At 45.8% G+C, this 21756-nt stretch overlaps 1 protein-coding gene across 1 annotated transcript in view; it reads left to right on the top strand.

The window, feature by feature from the left end:
- Window positions 1-21756, top strand: part of LOC144145471 (tyrosine-protein phosphatase non-receptor type 11-like) — a 35025-nt gene that overhangs the window by 924 nt on the left and 12345 nt on the right. Inside the window, exons 2-12 of the mRNA XM_077677101.1 lie at window positions 2328-2459; window positions 5492-5686; window positions 9681-9843; window positions 10856-11083; window positions 13175-13271; window positions 13355-13434; window positions 14218-14370; window positions 15704-15835; window positions 17824-17975; window positions 18287-18354; window positions 19803-19954. Of these exons, the coding sequence (XP_077533227.1) occupies window positions 2328-2459; window positions 5492-5686; window positions 9681-9843; window positions 10856-11083; window positions 13175-13271; window positions 13355-13434; window positions 14218-14370; window positions 15704-15835; window positions 17824-17975; window positions 18287-18354; window positions 19803-19954 (1552 nt within the window). The remainder of the gene's footprint in view (window positions 1-2327; window positions 2460-5491; window positions 5687-9680; window positions 9844-10855; window positions 11084-13174; window positions 13272-13354; window positions 13435-14217; window positions 14371-15703; window positions 15836-17823; window positions 17976-18286; window positions 18355-19802; window positions 19955-21756) is intronic.

Raw genomic sequence — 21756 nt, 5'->3', positions numbered from 1 at the left:
GCCGCATTTAGCCCGTCGTGCTTCATAAAATGCAGCGCACCTGTGTACGGCCCCCTCGATAGCATACCCTAGCTCTCCTAGGTTAAAGTAAGGTACTGTTATAGACAGGCCTTCCACATTTGCTCCTGCACTCTATCTCGCTAAACCAAACTGGAGCATTTGACTGTGCTGTGGCAATTGGACACGGTGCATCAGGCAGCCAATCGCATTCACTGTCAGTAGTGTGCTCACTTATAAGACGCTGTTCGAGCCACTAAAGCTGAACATGTACCCCGCAGTACCTCATTTCGTGCGGAGTGAAGTGTGCTATTCTGATCCAATCCAAACAGGACTAGATGAAGCAGGTGTCCACAAAACTGGGCCACCACATGCAAGTCAAAAAGAGCAGGGAATCGGTCTCGCAGGTTTCACAGACTGCCTCAGTAATGACAGAGGGCGGCAACCCCAGGATGATAGGCGCACTGACCAAGCGCGACATGGGGGGGTGTCAGGAAATCGTTCTTTCTCCAAGCAAAGTCTGCTCTGCAGAGAAGGTGGCAGTTGCCAGCTTGAGCTGTAACTGTTTTGTTGCCACAAGAAAGGCGGAGGCTCCTATTGCAGCAGCTCAATACGGTGCACCATGGGTCGAGCTGTTGCAGAAATCATGCGACGGTGTCTAGCAACGCCAGAAAGCTGGCATTGCTGAAAGTCCATGGAGGAGTCGCATTTTGAACTGCCCTGTGAATTGTCTTCAAGCTCACTTGGGGTGCCACAGAAAGTAGGGAATAAAGCAATCAAGGCATCCCGATTTACATCGAGGCAGTCTGGGAAAGGAAGGAAGGCTTCGCGAGACCTGCAGGAACACCGGAAAGAGTGAAGATAATGACCAGCACAAATCTGCAGTTCATTACCGTGGCTTCTTGGACCACATTACCTGCCCTTCTGTTGAATGTCGTGCTGTGTTTCGCTCGACAGAGGTAATCGCAGTCCTTTATGGAACTCAACACTCTGTTGTCCAGTGGTATGCCTGGTGTCTTATCTTTCAGTGCACAAGCCCAAACTGCTTGAGCATCTGAGGTATAACGGAGGTGTCAAGCAACTTTATAACAAGAACCATCGGTGGGTGTGGCCTTTCACATACATTGGGACCACACCCCCGCGCACTCTACTAGCTTGTGGAAGAAAGGAGACTAATGCTGCTGCAGCATTCTCCTCACTTGATTGTCGCAGCCGTTGTGATGGCCCATATCTTCTGTCGGTAGTGGATGCATTTTTAATTAACCAGCCTTGATGGCTTACTGTCTTGCTAGCCGTCCTGCCTGGTCAGGAGGTGTATTCTTGTAGTTCACGCGCTCGATGATGCTTTTTTTTAAAAGAAGGTTTAATTGCTGCCTTAGCCTTCCACTTTTCCCACTTCGTACGCGGCAAAGTGCGATTTTGTACGCGGCAAAGTGTGTACGCGGCAAAGTGCGATTCAGAGTTTCGTTGCTGAGGTCGCTAATTGGATTACATGCACTTTATCTGCTTATCTACTTTTCTTTCATTCACTTTCCATGTTTCATCTGTGGTAGATTTTCCAAATTAACACCCTGTTTCTATTCACAGAGCATTGCACCTTTGTACTGTAACTCAATGCTCGTGATAAACGCACACCGTTAATTTTACAACTTGTGTCCGTGTGATTTTAATTAATAAATGCACAGTAGACAAATATTGAGTGGAATGAAGGCACCACCTATTGTTATAATGGGAACAAAAAAAAATGGAAAATTTGTATCTGAAAAATGTTGGATAAAAACGTTTCTGGCAGGATTCACATTAGTTTTGATACATGTGGGGTTTGCTGCATTTTTGGTAGCATTTCCTAGGATGTAACCAAAGCACTTGATAAATACGGCCCCTCATTTCCGAATAACTGCAGTTGAAGACAAGAATTTGCAAAAAAAAAAAATGTTGTTCACAACTTTTAATAAGATAGACCTGATTAAGATTCACAGCTTGTTTTTACAAGTAAGCAGCATTGTATCACCACTCTGCCATTTAAACTGCTGCCATAGTAACGCGCAAAAACTTTGCAAGTGGTGCTAGTTACTGTTGCCAGAGGATGTCGATGGCCCTTCCCACATAATTTAGTGAAATTCTTTTTTCACTTCGTTAACAAAGGTGATGTCATCATTGTCACCATTTCCACAATTTCTGACTGCTGTGTGTGAAGAGTGGTCAAAACAGTTGTTGCTGAGGGCAGCTGCTGCAGATATTTGACGCTTGAACTGCTCGCTGCTGGACGGTTTATTCTGCTGGTAGTGCCAACCTTCAATCCTTGAGGTGCGCTGCTTTGCTGTGCCCAGCCATGGACGATGGTTCCACCCGAACCTGTCGGGCCTGGAAGCGGAGCAGATTCTTCTGGACCAGGGCTGTGATGGAAGCTTCCTGGCACGGCCCAGCAAGTCCAAAAAGGGAGACTTTACGCTGTCCGTGAGGTAAGGCCCGCCACAGTGGTGAGTGTTGTCATTGCATGGCTACCGGGGGGGGGCAAAGAGAAGGCTGCCGTCAACCTTTCTTTCAGATTTTGGGGCTTTGATGTATGGAATGTGTCTTAACTTCTTTTTGTTATTGTCCTATCAGTTTGACAAATTGTAGGAGGAAGAAAAAGGAAAAAACGTGTATTTGATCATTTTTTTTTTTCTCAAATCAAAGAATGTATTTGCTGGCTTTTTGGCATGCCCTGAGTAGTCATGTATTTTTAGGTAAAAAGAAGGGTGAAATGTTGAGTGCACATTGGCATGAAACGCTCTCTATAGCCATGTCACATTGAATCGCAGCCCAGTTTTAGTAATGTACTCTCACACGAATTGTTGAAATGCTGTCAGTAGTAGCATAGCTGTTACATGCACATGCCCTTCTACCCTTTTCTTCTACCCTTCTCTCCCCAGCCAGTTCTGGTGCTTTGGAAGGTAGTGCTGTGCTGGCTCAGAGCAGTTTCAGGCCTACATCACTATGCTCATATATGTATTTACTCATATATAGAACCCATATACCATATTTTCACGCTTATAACCCACCCCTGCGTATAACCTGCACCCCCACTTCCAGTCCACGAAAAAAAATGTCTATGCATATGGCCCCCACATTTTATGCAAGAAAAGCTGGACCAAAGAAAAGCAACATGGCACATTTGTTGATTAAAAAAAAACACCTATATTTTGTATATTGAGTACATTTTCTGCACAACCTAAGCCACAGTCACTCATTCTCACTGCTCTTGCTAGTGCTATCACTTGGGCCACATTCGTCACTGTCATACACAATATCATCTTCAGTTCCATCCATGCTGTTTGTGACGCAGAATTTCTTAAAGCTCTTGCGAACCATCTCGCCTGGAGTCGCCTTCCATGCCTTGACGATCCAATTACAAAAAAGCGCAACATCAGGCCTACAGACGCAGCCTGTTGGAGTTAAGTCATAGAGACCTCTAGCCATCCATTCAGCGTAAAGGCGCTTGGCGTGTGCTTTAGATTACAGTGAACTAGAATATTTCACTGTTCTTTGAATGGTCGTCATGAAACATAAACCTAGCATTCCTGTATGAATGTTATACAGCAAAAAAGTAAATGTTAGAAATGGTTTACATTAAATTATCATCTAAAAAAAAAATGAGGCCATCGCCTCATTTAAAATCAAATGAAACTCATACCTATCATCACCATGGTATGGAGCTGCGTTTTCATGGTGTTTTTGTATTGACCCTTGCACTCTTTATTCCTGAACGTCACTTTTCCTTTGCAGAAAGCTCTAGCTGAGTTGCCTAATATTTTTTTTTATTTACCAACCAATTTTAGTAAAACTTCACTGCATTATAGCGTTTTTTGTGCTGGTTTCAAATCTGCCATTAGATGTCTTTAAGTTGATTATATTTTGAGTTAATTAATGATTAATTGCCATTATTTTGGGTCACAGTTACCAAATAACCACTCCATACAGAATGGCAATTACCACAGGCTAGGCAGACAAATGACTAAAGAATACAACATAGGAAGAACTTTTTTGATTCAGCTATTTTTGGTCGTTTTATAATACAATGAACTTTGCTTCTCCCGCGCTCTGCCAGAAATGGCTCGCAGGTGGTGCCAATTTAACACAACAATAATCTTCCAAAGCCTCCATTTAAAAAATTTGTTCCCAACATTGTATTCTCCACACATTTCGGTATCAGAAGCAAAAAGAATTACAGTTGTACCTGCTCTGGGTGCCAAGATATCCGAGGACGAAATGCTAGCTTTGCATTGCAAGAAAAGTGCAGCTTCAACGTTGAATTCTGCGCTAACTGAGCTGTAGAGTGCACTTTAAAATGCTATTATAATATATTGATGATGATAATATATTGATGATGAAATTTACAGACTGATAGAAAAATGGCCGTGGAGGCCCGAAAATTCCATTTTTCAGAAAACGCTTTTTTTGACCGTTTTTCGGCCCCAAAGACCCAACTGCCCCCTTAAGCTGTGTGTGAAAAATGAGTACTATCAGCGAAGTAAGAGTGGCTTAGTTACTATTGCTGCTGCAGGGGCCTCGCGGCACAATGCGCATTTCCGTGAAGCTGTATTGAAGGAAATGCCTCGCATATAATCCGCACCTCTACATCACCCCTGAAATTTTCACATTTTTGGTGCAAGTTATACGCACAAAAATACGGCATGCAGCTCATCATATGCAACTTGGTGTGACGCTGGCCACTTGTTTGACAATGTCAGTACGCCTTCTGTGATGGTATGTGCCAACTTTTGACACATTTGCACACTTCAAGGCACAGTATACAAACTTGATTGTTATTGGAATGTGTGAAGTCATACAAAAAGGTGCCTGAGGAATGGTGCCTGTGTGACAAAGACCATGTTCAGCCCAACCAGTTCGATGCTAATGTTGTTATGCATGGGTTTTGATTCCCCTTCGCGTTCCCTCGTTGCTTCCCATCTGCTTGTTCAAACAATTTAGGCATCTAAAGCATCTGAACGGGCTGGTACATCCTTATTGGTGGACGACTGTACAGGAAGCTCTCTCTTGTTCTCTCTCGTCCATTGCTTCCATTGTACCCCTCCATGCAGTGTGCCTTTCCTCCATCACGCATGTAATGAACACACTTGTTTTGAACATGGCATGCACAAAAGGCCAGAGCAGAGACCTTCTTTGGCATCTTTTGCTCGAGGCAAAGGGGAATTCTGCCGACGTCCTGTAAGCAGCTGTGCTGTAAAATTGGTCGAAATTTTAGTGTTACTAATTTCCTGTTTTAACGAGCTTATTTAGATTGTTCAGCACTAAACTGTGCAGGTTGTGGTGCGTTTCTCAGTTTATTGTCAACCTTGTTAGACTGTGCCTGATTGTAGGTTTTCCTGGTTGGGAGGACAAGAAGGAATGGCACGTGTGCATTCTTTCTTGTTTGGGGGAATTTGAGTGTTTTTGAGCGTATGGGCGCAAAACCGTCCTCCCTCACCCTTCTTTGGTTGTGCCATTGCAGGAGAAACGGGGTGGTGACCCACATCAAGATCCGCAACACTGGCGACTACTATGACCTGTATGGGGGCGAGAACTTTGCCACCCTGGCTGAACTGGTTCAGTACTACATGGAGAACCAGGACCAGCTGAAGGAGCGCAACGGGGAGATCATCGAGCTCAAGTACCCGCTCATCTGCGCCGACCCGACCACAGAGAGGCGAGTAGAGCCCCTACTCCTTCTTTTGAGGCGAGAGAGGGAGAAGAAGAAATGTTCATTTGTCTAGCAAAGAAGCTGATGTTAAGGGCCCTGGCTCATCAAAGTCTCCCCTAGTCTGGGATGCCAAGAACTGAGTTTTTCAGTCAGTTCTTGGCAGCATCGCAACGAGTTGGCCTTTGCTGCAAGTTCTTTCTTGGTTCTCTGCACAACATTGCCTTTCACTCTTTCCTTGCTACATGTAAAGATCATGATTTCTATTTTTTTTTTTTTATTAAGAAATGCCGAATGCAGTTTATTTGATTGTGCCTCGTACTGTTTAGAAAAGCTTAATGTAAAAACTCTTCATCATTGATGTCAAAGCTGAAAGTGTGTCTTATAATACCCCTGCTACACTAGCGTCCGAATGTCATTTGAACCAAATGTCATTTGTCTCAAATGCCAAGTTGTGCTGCTACACTAGGTTCTGAAATGACATTCGGCTCAAATGACATTCGAGCCAAATGTGCACCGAGAGAGACATTTGGGGTTTCAAATGCCATTTCTAGTACTCTCGCACGTAGCGTCTCCGATCGGCAATAAAAAAATATAATACTTCCGAACGTAAAACAAACAAAATATTTTTGTTCGTGGAACTTTGTTGACTGTTCATTTACTTAAAATATGAAATCAACATATTTTATTTTCATACTCTCAAAACCAGTGGGTCAGTTGGAAAAAAAAAAATAAAACTACGCAAACAGCCACCACATTATAGAGTCAGAACTAGTGTCTCTTCTAATTTGATATCATTTTACTGCCTTAGACTGTTCCTAAATTTGATTGTTGTATTATTGTACGAAAACGGAACGGGCCACAACAGCGCCACTACAGCACAGCGAGCAATTGTGAAAGCTTTCAAATGCCGTCGAAATTGTAGTGTAGCACGGCGGATTCTGAATGGCATTCGAAGCAACCCATTTGAGGCAAATGACATTTGGTTCGAATGACATTCGGACCCTAGTGTAGCCGGGGTATAACTCAATGAAAATGACATGCGGCATTCATTCAGAGATATTGGATATAGAATCTTGAGCAGTCATGGCCACGTTATCATTGAAAAGTAACAGGGTTACAGTTACAGTTACCAAAGCCAAAAAGGTAACTCTGTTGCAGTTAGTTATACAGTGCCTCCAAAAGTAACTTGTTTCAGTTACTGTGAAAAAGTAACGTTGTTACTTTTCTGTTACTGTATAATACTTAGTAATAGAACACATAGGAAATTATAGTGCTTCGAAATTGCAAGTGGGAAAGCCCTAGATAAAGGAAATCTAAAAGGGGGCACACTTAAGCGAGCCATGAAGACAAAATACAAGTTGGGTTTATTAAAAAGACGGCTTAGTCCCGATAACAATGATACCAATATCATCGCAATCTTCGAAAAAATAACGGAGATATTAAAGAAAACGTGTGAAGCAGTCGCGACCCCCTAGCCGATTTCCCGCAACTTTTCTATGACGTCACGGAACCTTGTTTGTGCGATTGGCGGCCGCCTAACTGACTTGTCGCGATGACACATGACTGGACGTCTGTAATGGGGCCTCTAGTTCCATTTGACCGCATCACTTGAATGCTAACGTGCAGTTAACGCACTGAAAATTACGTTTTATTGTTGGCCCGTATGACGTCATTCTTGCTCATAACACGTCACTGTGGCGCAAAATTTGAAAGTTTTTAAATACTTCTTGCTTTTTTTTCGTTAACAAAACATCTTTTGTGGCTGTAATGGAGCTGAGTGAGATACTGAATCCTAGTTCTTTCAAATTAAATGAAGTTGTATTTTCTTTTCATGGCTCCTTTAAGCGAGCAATCGTTATGTACGCCTCATTTTGTTTTTCACATTTTTGTTGATGCACCCTTGGTGTCCTCATGGGTGCCCCGTTCTCAGTGGTTGTCTTTGTTAATAGTGTTAGGCGAGCTTCATGTTAGCACTTGAGGGTCTATTGCCACAATGCACAGCAGTTCCTCAAAGCACAGGTTGGCCACACATGCATTGCAGAAAACATTGGTTTTCTGCTCCACTCTGTTTTCTTCACGGCACAATTCACAGTTTCGATACTTTCTTTTTTCATTTTGGACGGGTATCAGGTTTTGGGCTGGTTTGACCGGTTTCGTTACTGAAGTCCTATGACAAAAAGGTGTCCCCAGAGTCAGTGCAGCTGAAGTCGTCAAAAAAGACTCGCGTAGAATCGTCCAAGTCCCTAAAAAGGTGGCGTTTCCGCGGTGCCGTAGCACGCGATGTCAACACAGTCTTAGTATCATCAAAGCGCCCGTCACAAGACACCGGCGGTGCTTAAAAAAATCGCCGCACGCAGAAAAGAAAACCAAAAAGAATGTAAGTGCATTTACTACTCAGTAGATGGTACCAGCTCTCAGAGCACACTCGGACAGTGCGAAATACGAATACTAAAATGTCAAAATTTGAACTGGAAAGCATCAATAATATACCTACTAGCAATTTGAATAGGCATGGGCAGGAAGGTGCTAAAGACCAATGTCCTACCGCAGTCTTCTGCAAAAAAAGGTAATCCTCGTAGCGACCTCTTTTCGTAAACTGTGAGGATAACCGTACCCTGGAAAGGTGAAAGGTGAGGATATGGCAAAAAAGGAAGAACAAAAAAAAGGGAAGCGCAATCTGTATGTCAGCCTTTAATGAGTGTTACTGTTAGATAATCTTTTTATAACAAAGGGAATATAGCTGCAACGGTATTTCCTGTTACACTTACTGTGTAAAAAGGTAACTAGTTGTGGTTACAAGTTACTGAAAAAAGTAAGTAGTTACCGGTAGCGCATTATATATAGTCGCTGGGAATGGCTCAACAACAAATAATATAAAAAGTGCAGTTAATGTTTCTTCTTTACCTTGTGAGCCACACTTGTATTGTAGCACAGGTGCATCTGCCTGAGTTTCCTTTCCTAGATTCCTGCCATGTTTATAAAAATATTGGGAGCAAGAGTTTGAGGGGCAAATGTGAAATCTAAGAATGTTTCTTCTTTACTTCGTGAGCCACACTTGTAGCACAGGCGCATCTGCCTGAGTTTCCTTTCCTAGATTCCTGCCACGTTTATAAAAATATTGGGAGCAAGAGTTTGAGGGGCAAATGTGAAATCTAAGCTCGGCATGATGTAGTGCCTCCTGTCTACGGTTGGCAGATTTAATTAATTTTTCACGCTGCTGGAAAACCGCCGGTAGTACCATGTTCTGCTGGCATGGTGATGATGATGATGATCGCTATTGGTTTCTCCTTTGTAGCAGGGTGATGCAAAAAGGACTAATATACCTATGTTTTATACTCTTGGTTTAATACTACCGCTGCTTAGGACAGGCACAAAAAGCTTATTAGGCACAAAATACTTTTTTTTTCTGTTACAGGTGGTAACTGTCCTAGGCAATATTCCCCTCTCTGCTTTTCGTCCACCAGCATTCTAATCTTCTTTTTGGCACCTCGACAGCCTTGAAGTTAACTTCCTCTGTGCTACCCTTAAATCCTAGGGCTTCTGGAAGCCGAATATTTCCCTCGCGTAGATTTGGATGGATACCCTCACATTCTAACACTATGTGCCGCATAGTTTCTGTTTCTTTGCCGCAAACCACGCATACCCCATCATTTTGTTAATACTTCCCCACAGAGCTCTTAGTTCGCAAGCAACTTGCTCTAGCCTCAAAAAGCAAAGCACTGCCCAGGGAATTGTCGTAGAAATTTTCCCTTTCTGATGTTCAATTTCTCAGCCCCGTAAATCTCTTAACGACGTTTTAGATTCCATTTTTTCTCTCCATTTATTCGCTTCAATCTGCCTTGCCTCTTTTTTGGTTAAAGCTGGCATTGTAAAGCTGCCATTTCTATGCGGCACCTTTTGTGGAGCTGCACACACAAAGTAGCAGTTGTGTGAGTGAAGTGCGAATGGGTTGCATTTAGAGTATCGCCCTAGTGCGTGAACCGCTGCCTTTTTCCGACAGGTGGTTCCACGGGCCCCTGGTGGCCAAGGAAGCCGAGCGGCTGCTGCTCGAGAAGGGCAAGAATGGCAGCTTCTTGGTGCGCGAGAGTCGCAGCAAACCGGGGGACTACGTCCTGTCGGTGCGCACTGAGGACAAGGTGACGCACTTCATCGTGCGGTGCCAGGTGAGCAGCACTGATGCCAAGGCCGTGCATTTGGGAACAGGATGGCGTTAATCTTGAGACCGCCAGGTGGGGGGTTGTGTGGTGAAGGTTCCACTGCCAGTGGGCGGGGAACCGCACAAACAAAATAACTGAAATTGTTCCAAGTGGGCACTGTGTTGTGGGTGTCATGGAAGCGACGTAGAAAAGGGAGGGCACAGCCGGTCGCCCGGTCCCTGGGCTGTACGCAAGCAACTGCCACAAGTGCAAAGTGCAAGCTTGGCCCACGGCCTCGTTCCTTTATTGTCTTCATCATCCTTATTCCTCAACAGCAGGATTTTAGAAAGGAGCTTCTAGGAACAGGGAGGGAAAAGGGCGCATAGGTGGGTAAAGGAGGAAGAGACTCCAATTGCAATGTTGCCACACTGTTGTGCAACACCGAACACTAGTTTGCTCACAGGGCAGGCTCACTCCACCCACCGAGTTTATGCAGACGTTGTCACATTGTATGTGATCGTGTTTAATTTGCAATTGGTCAGTTTACAGCTGAGGCCACTGCCTCATCCGGATAGGCCCAGGCCAGGTCGCTGGGCTGCCTTGTTCAAAACTTGGCGGGCCCACAATTAGGCGGAGCTCAAAAGGAGGGGCAAGTAATGCATGGTCAGTGGAAGGGGTGAGTCAAGGGTGCCAAGTGGTGTCTTGTGGTCGCACTGAAGCTAGGCATAGTTGCAGTCTGTGGCCACTGGCTAGTGAGGTGGCAGTGGTAAGTCACGAATGCCAAGTTGTCATGACATTGCGTAATTGCAGCCCATTCAGAACAGATTGGTGCTCCCGCGCCATTGCTCATCGAAATGCAAATCGTAAATTTCTTTATTTGGATGCAGAGATGGGTTGATAATATTTTTGTTTTTTCTCCATGCACCTATGAGGGGAGTTTATGAAAAGCCTGGCTGCCACTTCGTAAAGCAGTTTATGCAGCACTTTGTGCTGTGTGAAGGAGTGCACTTTTTGCATCGTCTTGTATTGATTGGTGCAGGAGGGCAAGTTTGACGCATGCGGGGGCGAGAAGTTTGGCAGCCTGAGTGAGCTGGTGGACTTCTACCGCAAGAACCCAATGGTGGAGACGACGGGCACGGTGGTGCACCTCAAGCAACCGTTCAATGCCACCCGCATCAAGGCATCCACCATCGAGAACCGCGTCAAGCAGCTCTCCAAGGAGAACGGCCAGAACAGCGGCAAGGCAGGCTTTTGGGAAGAGTTCGAGGTGGGTTCCCCCCTCCCTCTCGCAATCGCTCTCCCACAGACGTGAAATGGCAGGATAGCCGGGCAGCCACGCAAGGTTCCAATTGTAACTGCAGGGATCCCACCTGTCTGTCCATCCATTTGTTTATGGGTGCAACTTTCTTAATGTTAGCAAGGGGGAACAAGTGCACCATGTAAAACTCAAGTGCCTTTGTAGATGCTGTAAGAGAGTGCCTGTTCAATTTTAAATGGCACGAATTAATTTTATGGTGGCTACAGCAGTGATTTCTTGGTTGCTTATCTGCTTGCTGTATCTACTGCAAGTCTGTGAGCATTACTGTTCATAGTTAATTTGTAACTGTTCATTGTTCATTTGTAACTGGTTTGCAACATGCTCTTGCAACGGCATGGCAGCCGGAAAAATGGAAAGAAAATGTTAGCAATGAGGGCCAGTTACTCAAGGGAGCATTGAGAGTTCCGGTGGGCTCGATTTGCCCACTTGCAATACACTCCTGGGCTTGAGTTTCTCCAAAGAAAGAATAGAACCATGTCATTATGTAGACTTAAAATGTCTCGGGAAAATGGCTCAGTTATGGTGCTATCGTTTCCCACTGAGTGAGCCACGAACTGCACAATCTTCCAAAAAAGCAAAGCTGCATGTCTTGATCTCCATGTTTTATCATGCCACTGATTGAGCACAAACTTCTGTAGCCCATTCACTGCCTAAGCTGATAAATTGACAAACTACAGATTTCATTTTCTTTAAAACTGTTGGGAGGGGGTGGTTTTGAAGTTGCCCATACGTAACTTTTGTTGTTATCTGGCACCGTGCAGAAAGACTGAGCTTGTCTATAGGCTGTCATTAGTTTGCAGCTGGAAAAAACGGTAATTTAAGGATAGTTTTTGAGCAGAAAATGACTTTCTTGCGCCATTTCTTGCGTCCAGTCTGTGATGAACTGATTTCTAGTTGGGCGCATTACTGTATTTACTCGAATCTAACACTCGCCTTTTTTCCAGAAAAATATGTCCCAAAATCACATGCTCGTTACAATAGAGTACGACTCAAAACCGCGGCGCCGTGTCGCCATCAACGTTTCAAGATGGCCGCTTGAACACTGAACGCGTAGCCAGCGCTTCGTAGTCAGCGTATGTTTGCCTTTGTTGTCTGTGTAGTCTTTTTTTTGCATTCCTCTGTTCTTTCCGCCATGGAATTTCCCACTGTGAAGATGGGGCGGTTTCACCACGATGCTTTAAGAAGGAAGTAATCTTGTGCGAGGAAAGCGATGGAAATCGGGCCGCGTCACGTGCGTTCGGTGTTCCGGACGCTTGCGTGCGAGACTGGTGCAAACAGAAAGAGAAGATTTTCGCAAGCAAGGCGACACACAAAGGGTGCAGCGAATCGAAGGGGGGGGGCAATATTCCCCAATAGAAGACCCGCGGCGGAGTACGTGGAGCATCAGCGGGCGGCTCAGAGACCCGCAACGACAGAGCTGCCAGGGCATCGCTGCCCCGGATTGTCGCAATGGTGGTGACTGTCTTGCCGGCAATAACCGGCACAGTTCATTTCGTGGCACCTTTGGAATAAACCTTGCTTGTTCCAAGTGAGAAAAGGTTGCATTTTTGTATTAAACAATGAAAGTCTAGTGCGCATTACAATCGAGAGGACTGAGCATTTTTTTGGGCCACCAAAAAACAGGTGCGCGTTAGATTCGAGTAAATACGGTACACTTTGCGCTACTAGATCAGTGTTCAGCTGTAAAACTGCCCGTGAACACAACACTTTGTCGGTGTCCCCGCCATCTGCTCAGCAGTGTCGCACCTGGCCATGGCTGTACCAACTGCAGCCAGATTGCAGGTGCAGTGGTGTTCCACTCGACGCCACCGTTTCTGTGCCCAGTGCAGTGTTGAGAACGGCGAACAATATCAAAGCCAAGGAGGCTGGTTGACAATGTTGTTTCCCTGCACTTTCTGTCTGGTGGTGTTGCGTGATTTGCAAAGAATGTGCTGGCTCCTTTTCCAGGAAATTAACTGTTCTTAGGCCACGCCCACAACTTTGGATTCTGGGGAAGCTACACATGCTCTTTCTCTCTCCCTCTCTCTCTCTGTCATGCAGCACTTGCAACAGCAAGAGTGTAAAAACCTCTACAGCAGGAAAGACGGGCAGAGGCCGGAGAACAGGGCCAAAAATCGCTACAAAAACATACTGCCATGTGAGTGTGCCCCTTCAGTGCGTTATTCCCAGTTGTGCCCTCGAGGTGCTCCTAATCCTGAAACCCTTTTCTTGCCCTTGCAGTTGATGCTACGAGAGTGCACCTTGAAGACGTGGACCCGGACACGCCATTCTCAGACTACATTAATGCTAACTACATAAAGGCGAGCATAGTTTCAACATAGCTCAGCAGTGCTGGACAGTGTGTTAATTAAGGGGGGCACACTGCTCTTAAAACAGCTCCTTTTAATTTTTAAGTAAACTCTGTGGAACTTGTCTGTCTTGCTGCTTTTTTCCCACTGATTTCAAATATGCCATTATTTTTTGAGTCAGTCAATCAGTTCCCAGGATAATTAGAGATAATTGGCCATTTTTGGAGAAACAATAGACAGAACAGTGTTGGTCATAAAGCTGTAATCTTTATATTTTCCAATACCATGAACCCTGATAAATGCAATAAGAGAAGCGGTTTTTGGTGCACTGCTTGGAACTATGTAATTTTACTGCTCAATTAAACTTTGGTGTTTGAAATGGTCATTCGAAATGGTTCCTTACCACTGGTGCCACCAAAGTTCAATGAGCCGTAAAATTAGTTCCAAGCGGTGCACCAAAAACCGCTTCTCTTATTGCATTCACCAGGGTTCATGGTATTGGAAAATATAAAGAGAACAGTTTTATGACTAACACTGTTTTGTCTATTGTTCCTCCAAAAATGGCCACTGGGAACTGATTGACTGACTCAAAAAATAATGGCATATTTGAAATCATTGGGAAAAAAAGCAGGAAGTCTGACAAGTTCCACAGAGTTTACTTTTAAAATTAAAACAAGTTGGTAGGAGCAGATCACTGTGTGTGCTTTTTGAGGGGCGCCCCCCTGCTGCTTTCGGTGGTGCAGGCGAGCCGTTGATGAACCGCCCTGTGTCCTTTGTGCTTGCTCCCAACCCTAGGTGGACGACGAGAGCATCTTTGACGGGCCCAGCAAGGTGTACATAGCCACCCAGGGCTGCCTGCAGAACACCATCGGCGACTTCTGGGCCATGGTGTGGCAGGGTGGCACCCGGGTCATCGTCATGACCACCAAGGAAGTGGAGCGGGGAAAGGTGCCTCCCCCTTTTCTCCTCCTCCTCCTCCTTCTCCCCCTCGTTCAGAGGGGACACTACCAGAGCGGGAACTTTAAACTGCCGGCTTTCAGAGGGAACAAATTGCAGCAGGAGAGGATGGAGCTAGTCAATGAGCTGCCATCCGTTGTATGTCCCACTTCTCTGAAGGTTGCTGTTGGGATCAATCAGAAACAAATCAGCTGCATATACGAATTAAGCGCTACATGGTGGAGTTTGAGTGCACACAGCGCAGGTTGGTTCAGCACTCCCTGCCTTGCAATGCAACAAAATAGCGTACCACAAGCGGAACAATAGTCTTCAACTAAAAAAATTCTGCAGAAATTCAGAGAATTATCTACTAATGCGTAGCATTTATGTGCCGCATGTCTTGAGTGCGACTTTTCTCCATCCATTTTTTTTTTTTTTTTTTTCTAAATCCTGTTCAACCAATCATCTCCAATTATGCTATTATAACGATTGCAGGTGAAAGATTTGCAAAATCTTGAATGTTGTGGAAATGTAGTGTTATGCAGTTTGCCATTTTCCGTAATTATTTTATATTTTTATTATTTATTTGGTTTTTCAAAATTTTGTTCGACCAATTATGTCCATTTACGTCATTATAACGATTACAGGTGGAACTTTCGCGAAATCTGCATTATTGTGGAAATGCAGGGCGTTGCACGTTTTGCAATTTTCCGTATTTTTTTTATTTGCTATTTTTTAGTTTTTCAAAATTTCGTGCGACTGGTTATCTCCATTTACCCCATTATAGCGATTACAGGTGGAACTTCCACGATATCTGCATTTTTGTGGAAATGCAGGGCGTTACACGGTCCTGGCTGTGGGGGTACTTGGCAAAGAATGCTACGCATTAATACTAGAAGGAAAATTTGCCCGTGTGCCCAAGAGTGCCACGGTTCCCCGAAATGATTCTATAGATCTGTTCAGTGATTGATCGGTGCAATTTGGAAGTGATTAGTACTGCATCCGATCAGTACAGGAGATGCAGCTACTTTTCGAGACTAGTTGCAGTAACTGCTTCGACCGCATGCCCTGTGGATACAGTCGCGTTCTCCCTTGGTCTAAAACTTTTTTTTTTGTCGGGCAATGTGACCCTGCTAGCGCTCTTTTTCTGCGTATTGCAAGCATGCAAACACATGCTTAGATATGATTCAGTACGAATCTAAGCAGCCTTCCACATTTTTTGTCCATTTAGATACTGAGTGAGCATCGCATTTTCCGGTTCTTAGCTGCGCTCGAGCCGTAAGGGCTGCTCCAACAAGAGAGGTGTGTCCTGATGAGTTTGTGCCATTCTGCTTTCCCCGTGCAGCCCAAGTGCGTGCGTTACTGGCCAGACGAGGGCCAGACGAAAGAGTACGGCAAGTACCGGTTGCAGCACGTCTCCGAGTCGTCCAATGCAGACTACACGCTCAGGGAGTTTTCCATGTCCAAAGAGGGCCAGGTGAGTCCAGCCTGTTGTACTCAGTTGTACTGCTACTCTTGGGGGAGCAGCTGTAGTACAAAACGTAGTACTTGGGGCCACCTTATCGCAAGGCAAATTCACTGAGAGTCAACAACAGTGGGGCGTATGTAAATGGGAGAGAAAAAAGCATGCTTGTTTAAATCTAGCCTAATAATTCTTTTTGGTAGTGTCTATTATCACAGCAACCGGGAGAATTACCATCAGAAATTTCTCACGGCAGTCGCCTCTCATTGGCTAGGAACGGAGATTCTGTGGGATAAATATTCCCTAAAAATCCATGTTTGCAGCTGCCCCTGTAGTGCTGTGGTATAGTACTTGGTTTTAAACGAGAAGGCTCAGGTTTGAGTCCGACATTGGGATGTTTTTTTTTTTTTTTTTTTAAGCTTTGGGAATTTTTCGGTCATCGCGGTTTTGTTAATGCTTTTCTTTTTTACTCTGGTTTTTACAATGTCAGGAGATCGACGCACAGGACTTCTAGAATGGGTTGAATTACGTTTAATATGAGTTGTGTTTTGTGTCGTTGGGCGGGGTTAGATTAGGTTTGTTGCAGGCTGGCTGGATTTGGGTAGGTTATGACGCGTTCAGTTACGTTATGTTAGGTTTGGGGAGGTTATGCTACGTTAGGTTATGTTTGGACGTAATGTTATTCAGCAAATTTAAGGCCAGCCAGCCTTTATGGAAACTGCCGTGAGAATTTCCCGGAGGTAATTCTCATGGCTGCCGTAAAATTAGACGCAGCCCCCCCCCCCCCCTTTTTTTTTTTTCCAAGGACCGTATGTTTGAAGCTTGTAGTAGAGGTTGGTTCCCATAGGTTGGCTCTCAAGGAAATCACTGTCATAAGTGTCTAGCTGCTAGAGCCACATTCCACCTTTGCAAATAGGCAACTGTAGCCAGTACTATCCACTGTTGGAGCTGACTCAAACCTGGGAGGATGAAGGCAAGAAAACTTGGGAGAGGCCCTGATTTCTGTGAAGCTGCTCAACCGTGTTGGAGACCAGCGGATGCTGCAGCATTTGTCTGAGCACCTGAGAAATCATCCATAGCAGCCTTGCGACTCTAAAGCTTCATAGGCACGTCTGCGGGCAGGGCCAGACTAAAAAGGACACTGCCTGCTCCAGACTTGCTCCAATGGGTGCAGGGTACCGGGGGCCTTTCGTAAGCCCATTTCGTGGCATGTTGTTGACTGTATTTTTATGCGGGCTTGCAGTCTGTATTATGACCCTCCCCCCCCCGTACTGCATCGTTGTAGCTGACATCACCAGGGTGTGTTGTGGTAATAGGGGAGGCAGAACTTTTTGAACATAGTTTTCTTGACAAATGGTTAGCTGGTTGTTCCTGCTAAAGGGATTAGGCACATTGTGCAGTTCTCTTTGGTGCCCATTAACAAGCTCTGTTGGTGTCCACAATTACCTGCCAAGAAGGTCCTGCATGTTACATGCATCACTGGTCAACGCAGAGCGCGGGGAAGACAAAACGATTGTGTTCAATGTTCTCCCTGTGTCACCGCTCTGTATCATCGGTGATCTCCTTTGCTTCAGAGCACGTTGTGGATTGTCTCTAATGCTGCTCAGCCAGGGGTGGAGTTCTGTGTTTGTCTATTTGAAAAATGTCCCTTTCGTGTCATGTTTCGCGTCCATTTCAGTCCTGACGTACTGGTAATTGTGAGGCCTCTGACCATTGACACGTGCAAAAACTGACAGCCCACCTTGCTTGCGATGCTTCACACCTGGGCATCTGCTTTCAGCCAGGCAGGGCGTGCTCAAAATGAACACCTTGAAACGGACATAAAATGGACAAAACTGAGAATTGAGCCCCGGATCTCAGGGCTCTATTTCATGTCTTGACCGAGGTGCTTAAAAGTGCAACGATCGTTACACACTGTTGTTTATAGCTTTGTTGACTGTTCGCCTCGGCTGAGAAGAGTGCGCAATCTGAGCTGCCCACTGGGCCTTTGTTGACCTGCACAGGGTGAGACGAGGAGTGTCTACCACTACCACTTCACGGCCTGGCCCGACCACGGAGTGCCGTCCGATCCGGGCTGCGTGCTCAACTTTCTGCACGACGTGAACCAGCGGCAGGAGTCAATACCGGACTCTGGACCCATTGTGGTGCACTGCAGGTGGGCGCTTCTGGAGGTGCTGGAAAACTAGCAGGGTGGCTGCCATTTTTATGCAAGGGCCGAGTGAAAGCTCTCGGTATGTGCACTTGAAATTCGGCTCTCTTTAGGCTGACACAAATGTTGCAACATTGCAACATTTGTGTCAGGGCCCTTGCAACATTCTGCACTGCTTGCCTTGGGGATATCCTGAATGTGTGGCGGTTTCAAGATGCACGAGGGGGACGAAGTTTGATCAAGGTTATGTTTTAACAGGGACGGTATAATGAGGTATTCCCCGCGGGGCTGATGTGTTTCTCGTGTTCTTGTTGCAGTGCTGGCATTGGCCGGACAGGCACCTTTATTGTCATCGACATGATAGTGGACCTGATCAAAAAGCAAGGTGAGCCTCCAGTGCATGCCCACACGAATGGGTCATGCTTGCAGTGGGGCCTTGTGGCTTTTCCTGGGCGCCGGCCCTTGAATCAAGCCTGGGTGGTTTTGCACACTCTCTCTTGGTAGGCATGCAACCCTGGCATCTTGGGCTTCCCTCCCAGGAGGGGGTGTGACAGAGCTGTCCGTTCTTCATGCCAAAGGGGAAAAGAAAGGCTTTCACTATGTCCTGCTTGAAGGAGGTTGCATTATCTCACCGTTTCCTGATGTAAAAGTTCTGACAAACGACACAGGAGGTGGATACAAAGCATGTACCTTGGGAGCGTTAACCTCCTCTTAAAAGTGGATGGTGGTGAACACTGTTTCTAGTGATAGAGTCCCCTTGGTGGTGCACTTAGCAAGCACAGCACCCCATAGACCCATCAACACTAGGCCATACACTTTGTGGCAAGGTCAAGGCTACATGCATCTCACAGTGGGTATCAAACCAAATATGCCATTCGTGCATGTTGGTATATACCATGAGCTCATGACCTTTAATGCTTGAAAAGAAGGTGCTGTGCGTGTGCTCTGAAATTAGTCTGTCCTGCGGGTTTATCGCAGTGTTTCTTTCCGGCAGTGCCTTTTCTCGGTTCTTGACGTTGCCAGGGTCACAGTGGAGCATAGAACTGAGTCTCCTGGCTTGCTAGCTGGTGCCAGCAAAAGTATGTAGTAGAGTTTACTGCAGGAAGATCGCTGAGTACATGAACACAGGGGATCAAGTTGCGACAGGTAAGCTACCACAGGCAACTAACTGGTAGCATCCCAGGCTCGTTTCAGCTTCACTGAATGCTGCAACTCATACACTTGACTATTCACTGTCGTCTTCCGCCTTGCAGCCAGAAATCTTGCCACATACATCGGGTGCAGACGTGTACTGGAGATGCAAGTGGCATGCTTTTTTTTTTTTCTCTCTCTTTCTTGTTTTCAAAAAGCAGTAGCACGGTTCTAAGCACACATTCGGGTAATTACAGAGTAGTGGCTAATATGGAGTTCCTAATAATGCAAATACAGAGCCAAGAACTCTGTGAACTTGCAGAAAATGGTAATTTGTAGCACTGAGGACCAGTAGCGCACGACCAGAAATGCTTGCAATGGCCATAAAACCACTTTACAGATGCTACCAATTTGCCAATTTACAGATCGTCCGGCAAGTCAGTGTTTGTATTGTCATTTTTCTCGTCTTGTTATTTGAACGGCATTTTAATATTACGACTGTTTTTCTAACATACTGAACAGTGTGCCTTGTCGATAGACGTAAAATGCAGGCATGCGGAGTTGATGTCCACTACGATGGAAGGCGTCAAGTTGGAATGATTGCAGCTACTGCGGCAGCAGTGTTGTATAAATGCGGAGTGAGTGAGAGGGAGTGTTGGAGGAGACGGATGGAGGAGTGATGCAGTGTGGTCCTCCCTGCAGGGCTGAGCTGCGAGATCGACATCCAGCGGACGATCCAGATGGTGCGCATGCAGCGGTCGGGCATGGTGCAGACGGAGGCCCAGTACAAGTTTGTCTACCTGGCCGTGGAGCACTACATCGAGACCCTGCAGCAGCGCATGCAGGCCGAGCAGGTCGGCACGGGCCATTCCTCACCTTGCTTTTTTCTTTTATGTCTGGCGAATGGGGGGACAGAACAGAAGGGTGAATGACCCATTTTGTGGGATTCGTGTACTTTCCGTGATGGACACTGTGCTCCCACAAATTGCTCACTTTCTCGAGGAACATGTGGAAGTTCAGGGGTCATGTAAAAGAAGCATACGCTTCTTGCTGGGTGGCACAGAACAAGCTTTCAGATCGGAGAAGGGGCTCTTGGGTGAAAAATACTGGAAAATCGGCTATACTTTTGAACATCTGGAAATCGGCTAATGCTGAGTGATTCACTTTGTTAAGCCTTTGGAACTAAATACTGCACGTGGAACGAGTCTAATTTCGCTGCGATTTGGTTCCCAATGTGTACTAGAGATTCAGCAGTGTTGCTCAGGTAAATTTTTGATACAATATGCCTTAACTCTTTCGTGGCCACGCCATGGCCATTGTTCACGGGTGAATGATAATTTTCAAACCTCCCGCAAAAACTAAAAACAGCGCTATTCGGACAACTGACGCCATCTGGCATGTTTATTGAAAACCCCTGTTTCAGTTTCATTGCCGTTTGTTTATATTTCGCGGGGGGAGGCTGCGTCACGAGTGAACCCAAGGTAGCGGCGAGTTGGGCGAAAACGGCGTCCTTTTTCACTGCGCGCTCTGCAAAGCCGGTGAGCGGTTTCAGGACCTTTGGCCATTGCTGCTGCTGATTTTTTTTACCCCAGCAGCAGTGATGACTCCAGCAACGATGTGGATTCTTCAGATTTTAGTTCTGATGAAAACCCTCCCATTCAACAGCCTGATACTTCAACAGGTGCTGCCAGGGAAGTTCGTTTTTGACTTCGCGTTGTATTTTTAAACAAAACGTGCCTAATATCTGATGACTGAGGTATTACTTTCATGTGTAGGATCTGGATGTGTGGCGGGGATATTTTTCCAATTGCACCGCGCCGTATCGGGTTATCATCTTCAAGGTAGCGTGGCGCTCTTGTAAAATTAGCGCAGCGGAGCGACGTGCACTGCTTGTCAAGAGCGGTAAATTTTTTTTCTTGTTTTTACCACTGCAGTGATAAGGATTTTGTGAGAACACAAACAAGCATGCTTGGATGATATTTTAGAGAAATTGACCGATTTGAGTGGCTTCGCAGAGTGGCACAGCAGGGTGTCTACCAACCGGGAAAACCGGGAAAACCGGGAATTCTCAGGGATTTTGAATAGTCTGGAAAAAATCAGGGAAAACTCAGGGAATTTGACAAATTTGTGCTTCTATCAGGGAAAATTCGCTGTAATAAAGCACGGTAATGCTGGCTCGAGTAACAGAGCGAGTCGAAAGTGTACAGTTTCCCCGCGCTGTCTCTGATGGCGCCGTCTGATGCAGAGAATGCGCTTCGTGCGGATCGCAAGTGAGCTATTCGACCGCTTCGACGACCCCCCGACCCTGCCTCCCCACTCCGCGTACGCTGCGCGCCGCGACAACCGCGATAGCTTTTTGCAGCAGCTACAGGTGAAGGGGGATGCGGTAAGTGTGCTACTCCGCCTCGGCCGCCGGGGGTGCCGGCGTGGCGCGTTGCTCCCCCATTCTCTCCGCGCAGTAGCATGCAGTAGCTTCAACACCTGGTGCCATCTACTGCGGTTTCTAGTAAGTTGACACATGAATTTTGCGTAATAAAAAAAAACATTTTCCTTCATTTTAAAAGTTAAAAGTTTGCAGTTGTGTTATAAATACGTCTTAAATATCGAATATATACATTGTACCCTGTTTCAAGAGCTGATTTTTAACTGCAAGCCG

This window comes from Haemaphysalis longicornis, unplaced genomic scaffold (genome assembly GCF_048455015.1).
Source record: "Haemaphysalis longicornis isolate Haplotype H1 unplaced genomic scaffold, Haemaphysalis longicornis Haplotype H1 scaffold_7, whole genome shotgun sequence".
In the NCBI taxonomy this organism is placed as follows: domain Eukaryota; kingdom Metazoa; phylum Arthropoda; class Arachnida; order Ixodida; family Ixodidae; genus Haemaphysalis; species Haemaphysalis longicornis.
Note: the sequence above shows the minus strand (reverse complement) of the source record. Positions and strands in the feature narration are given on the sequence as shown.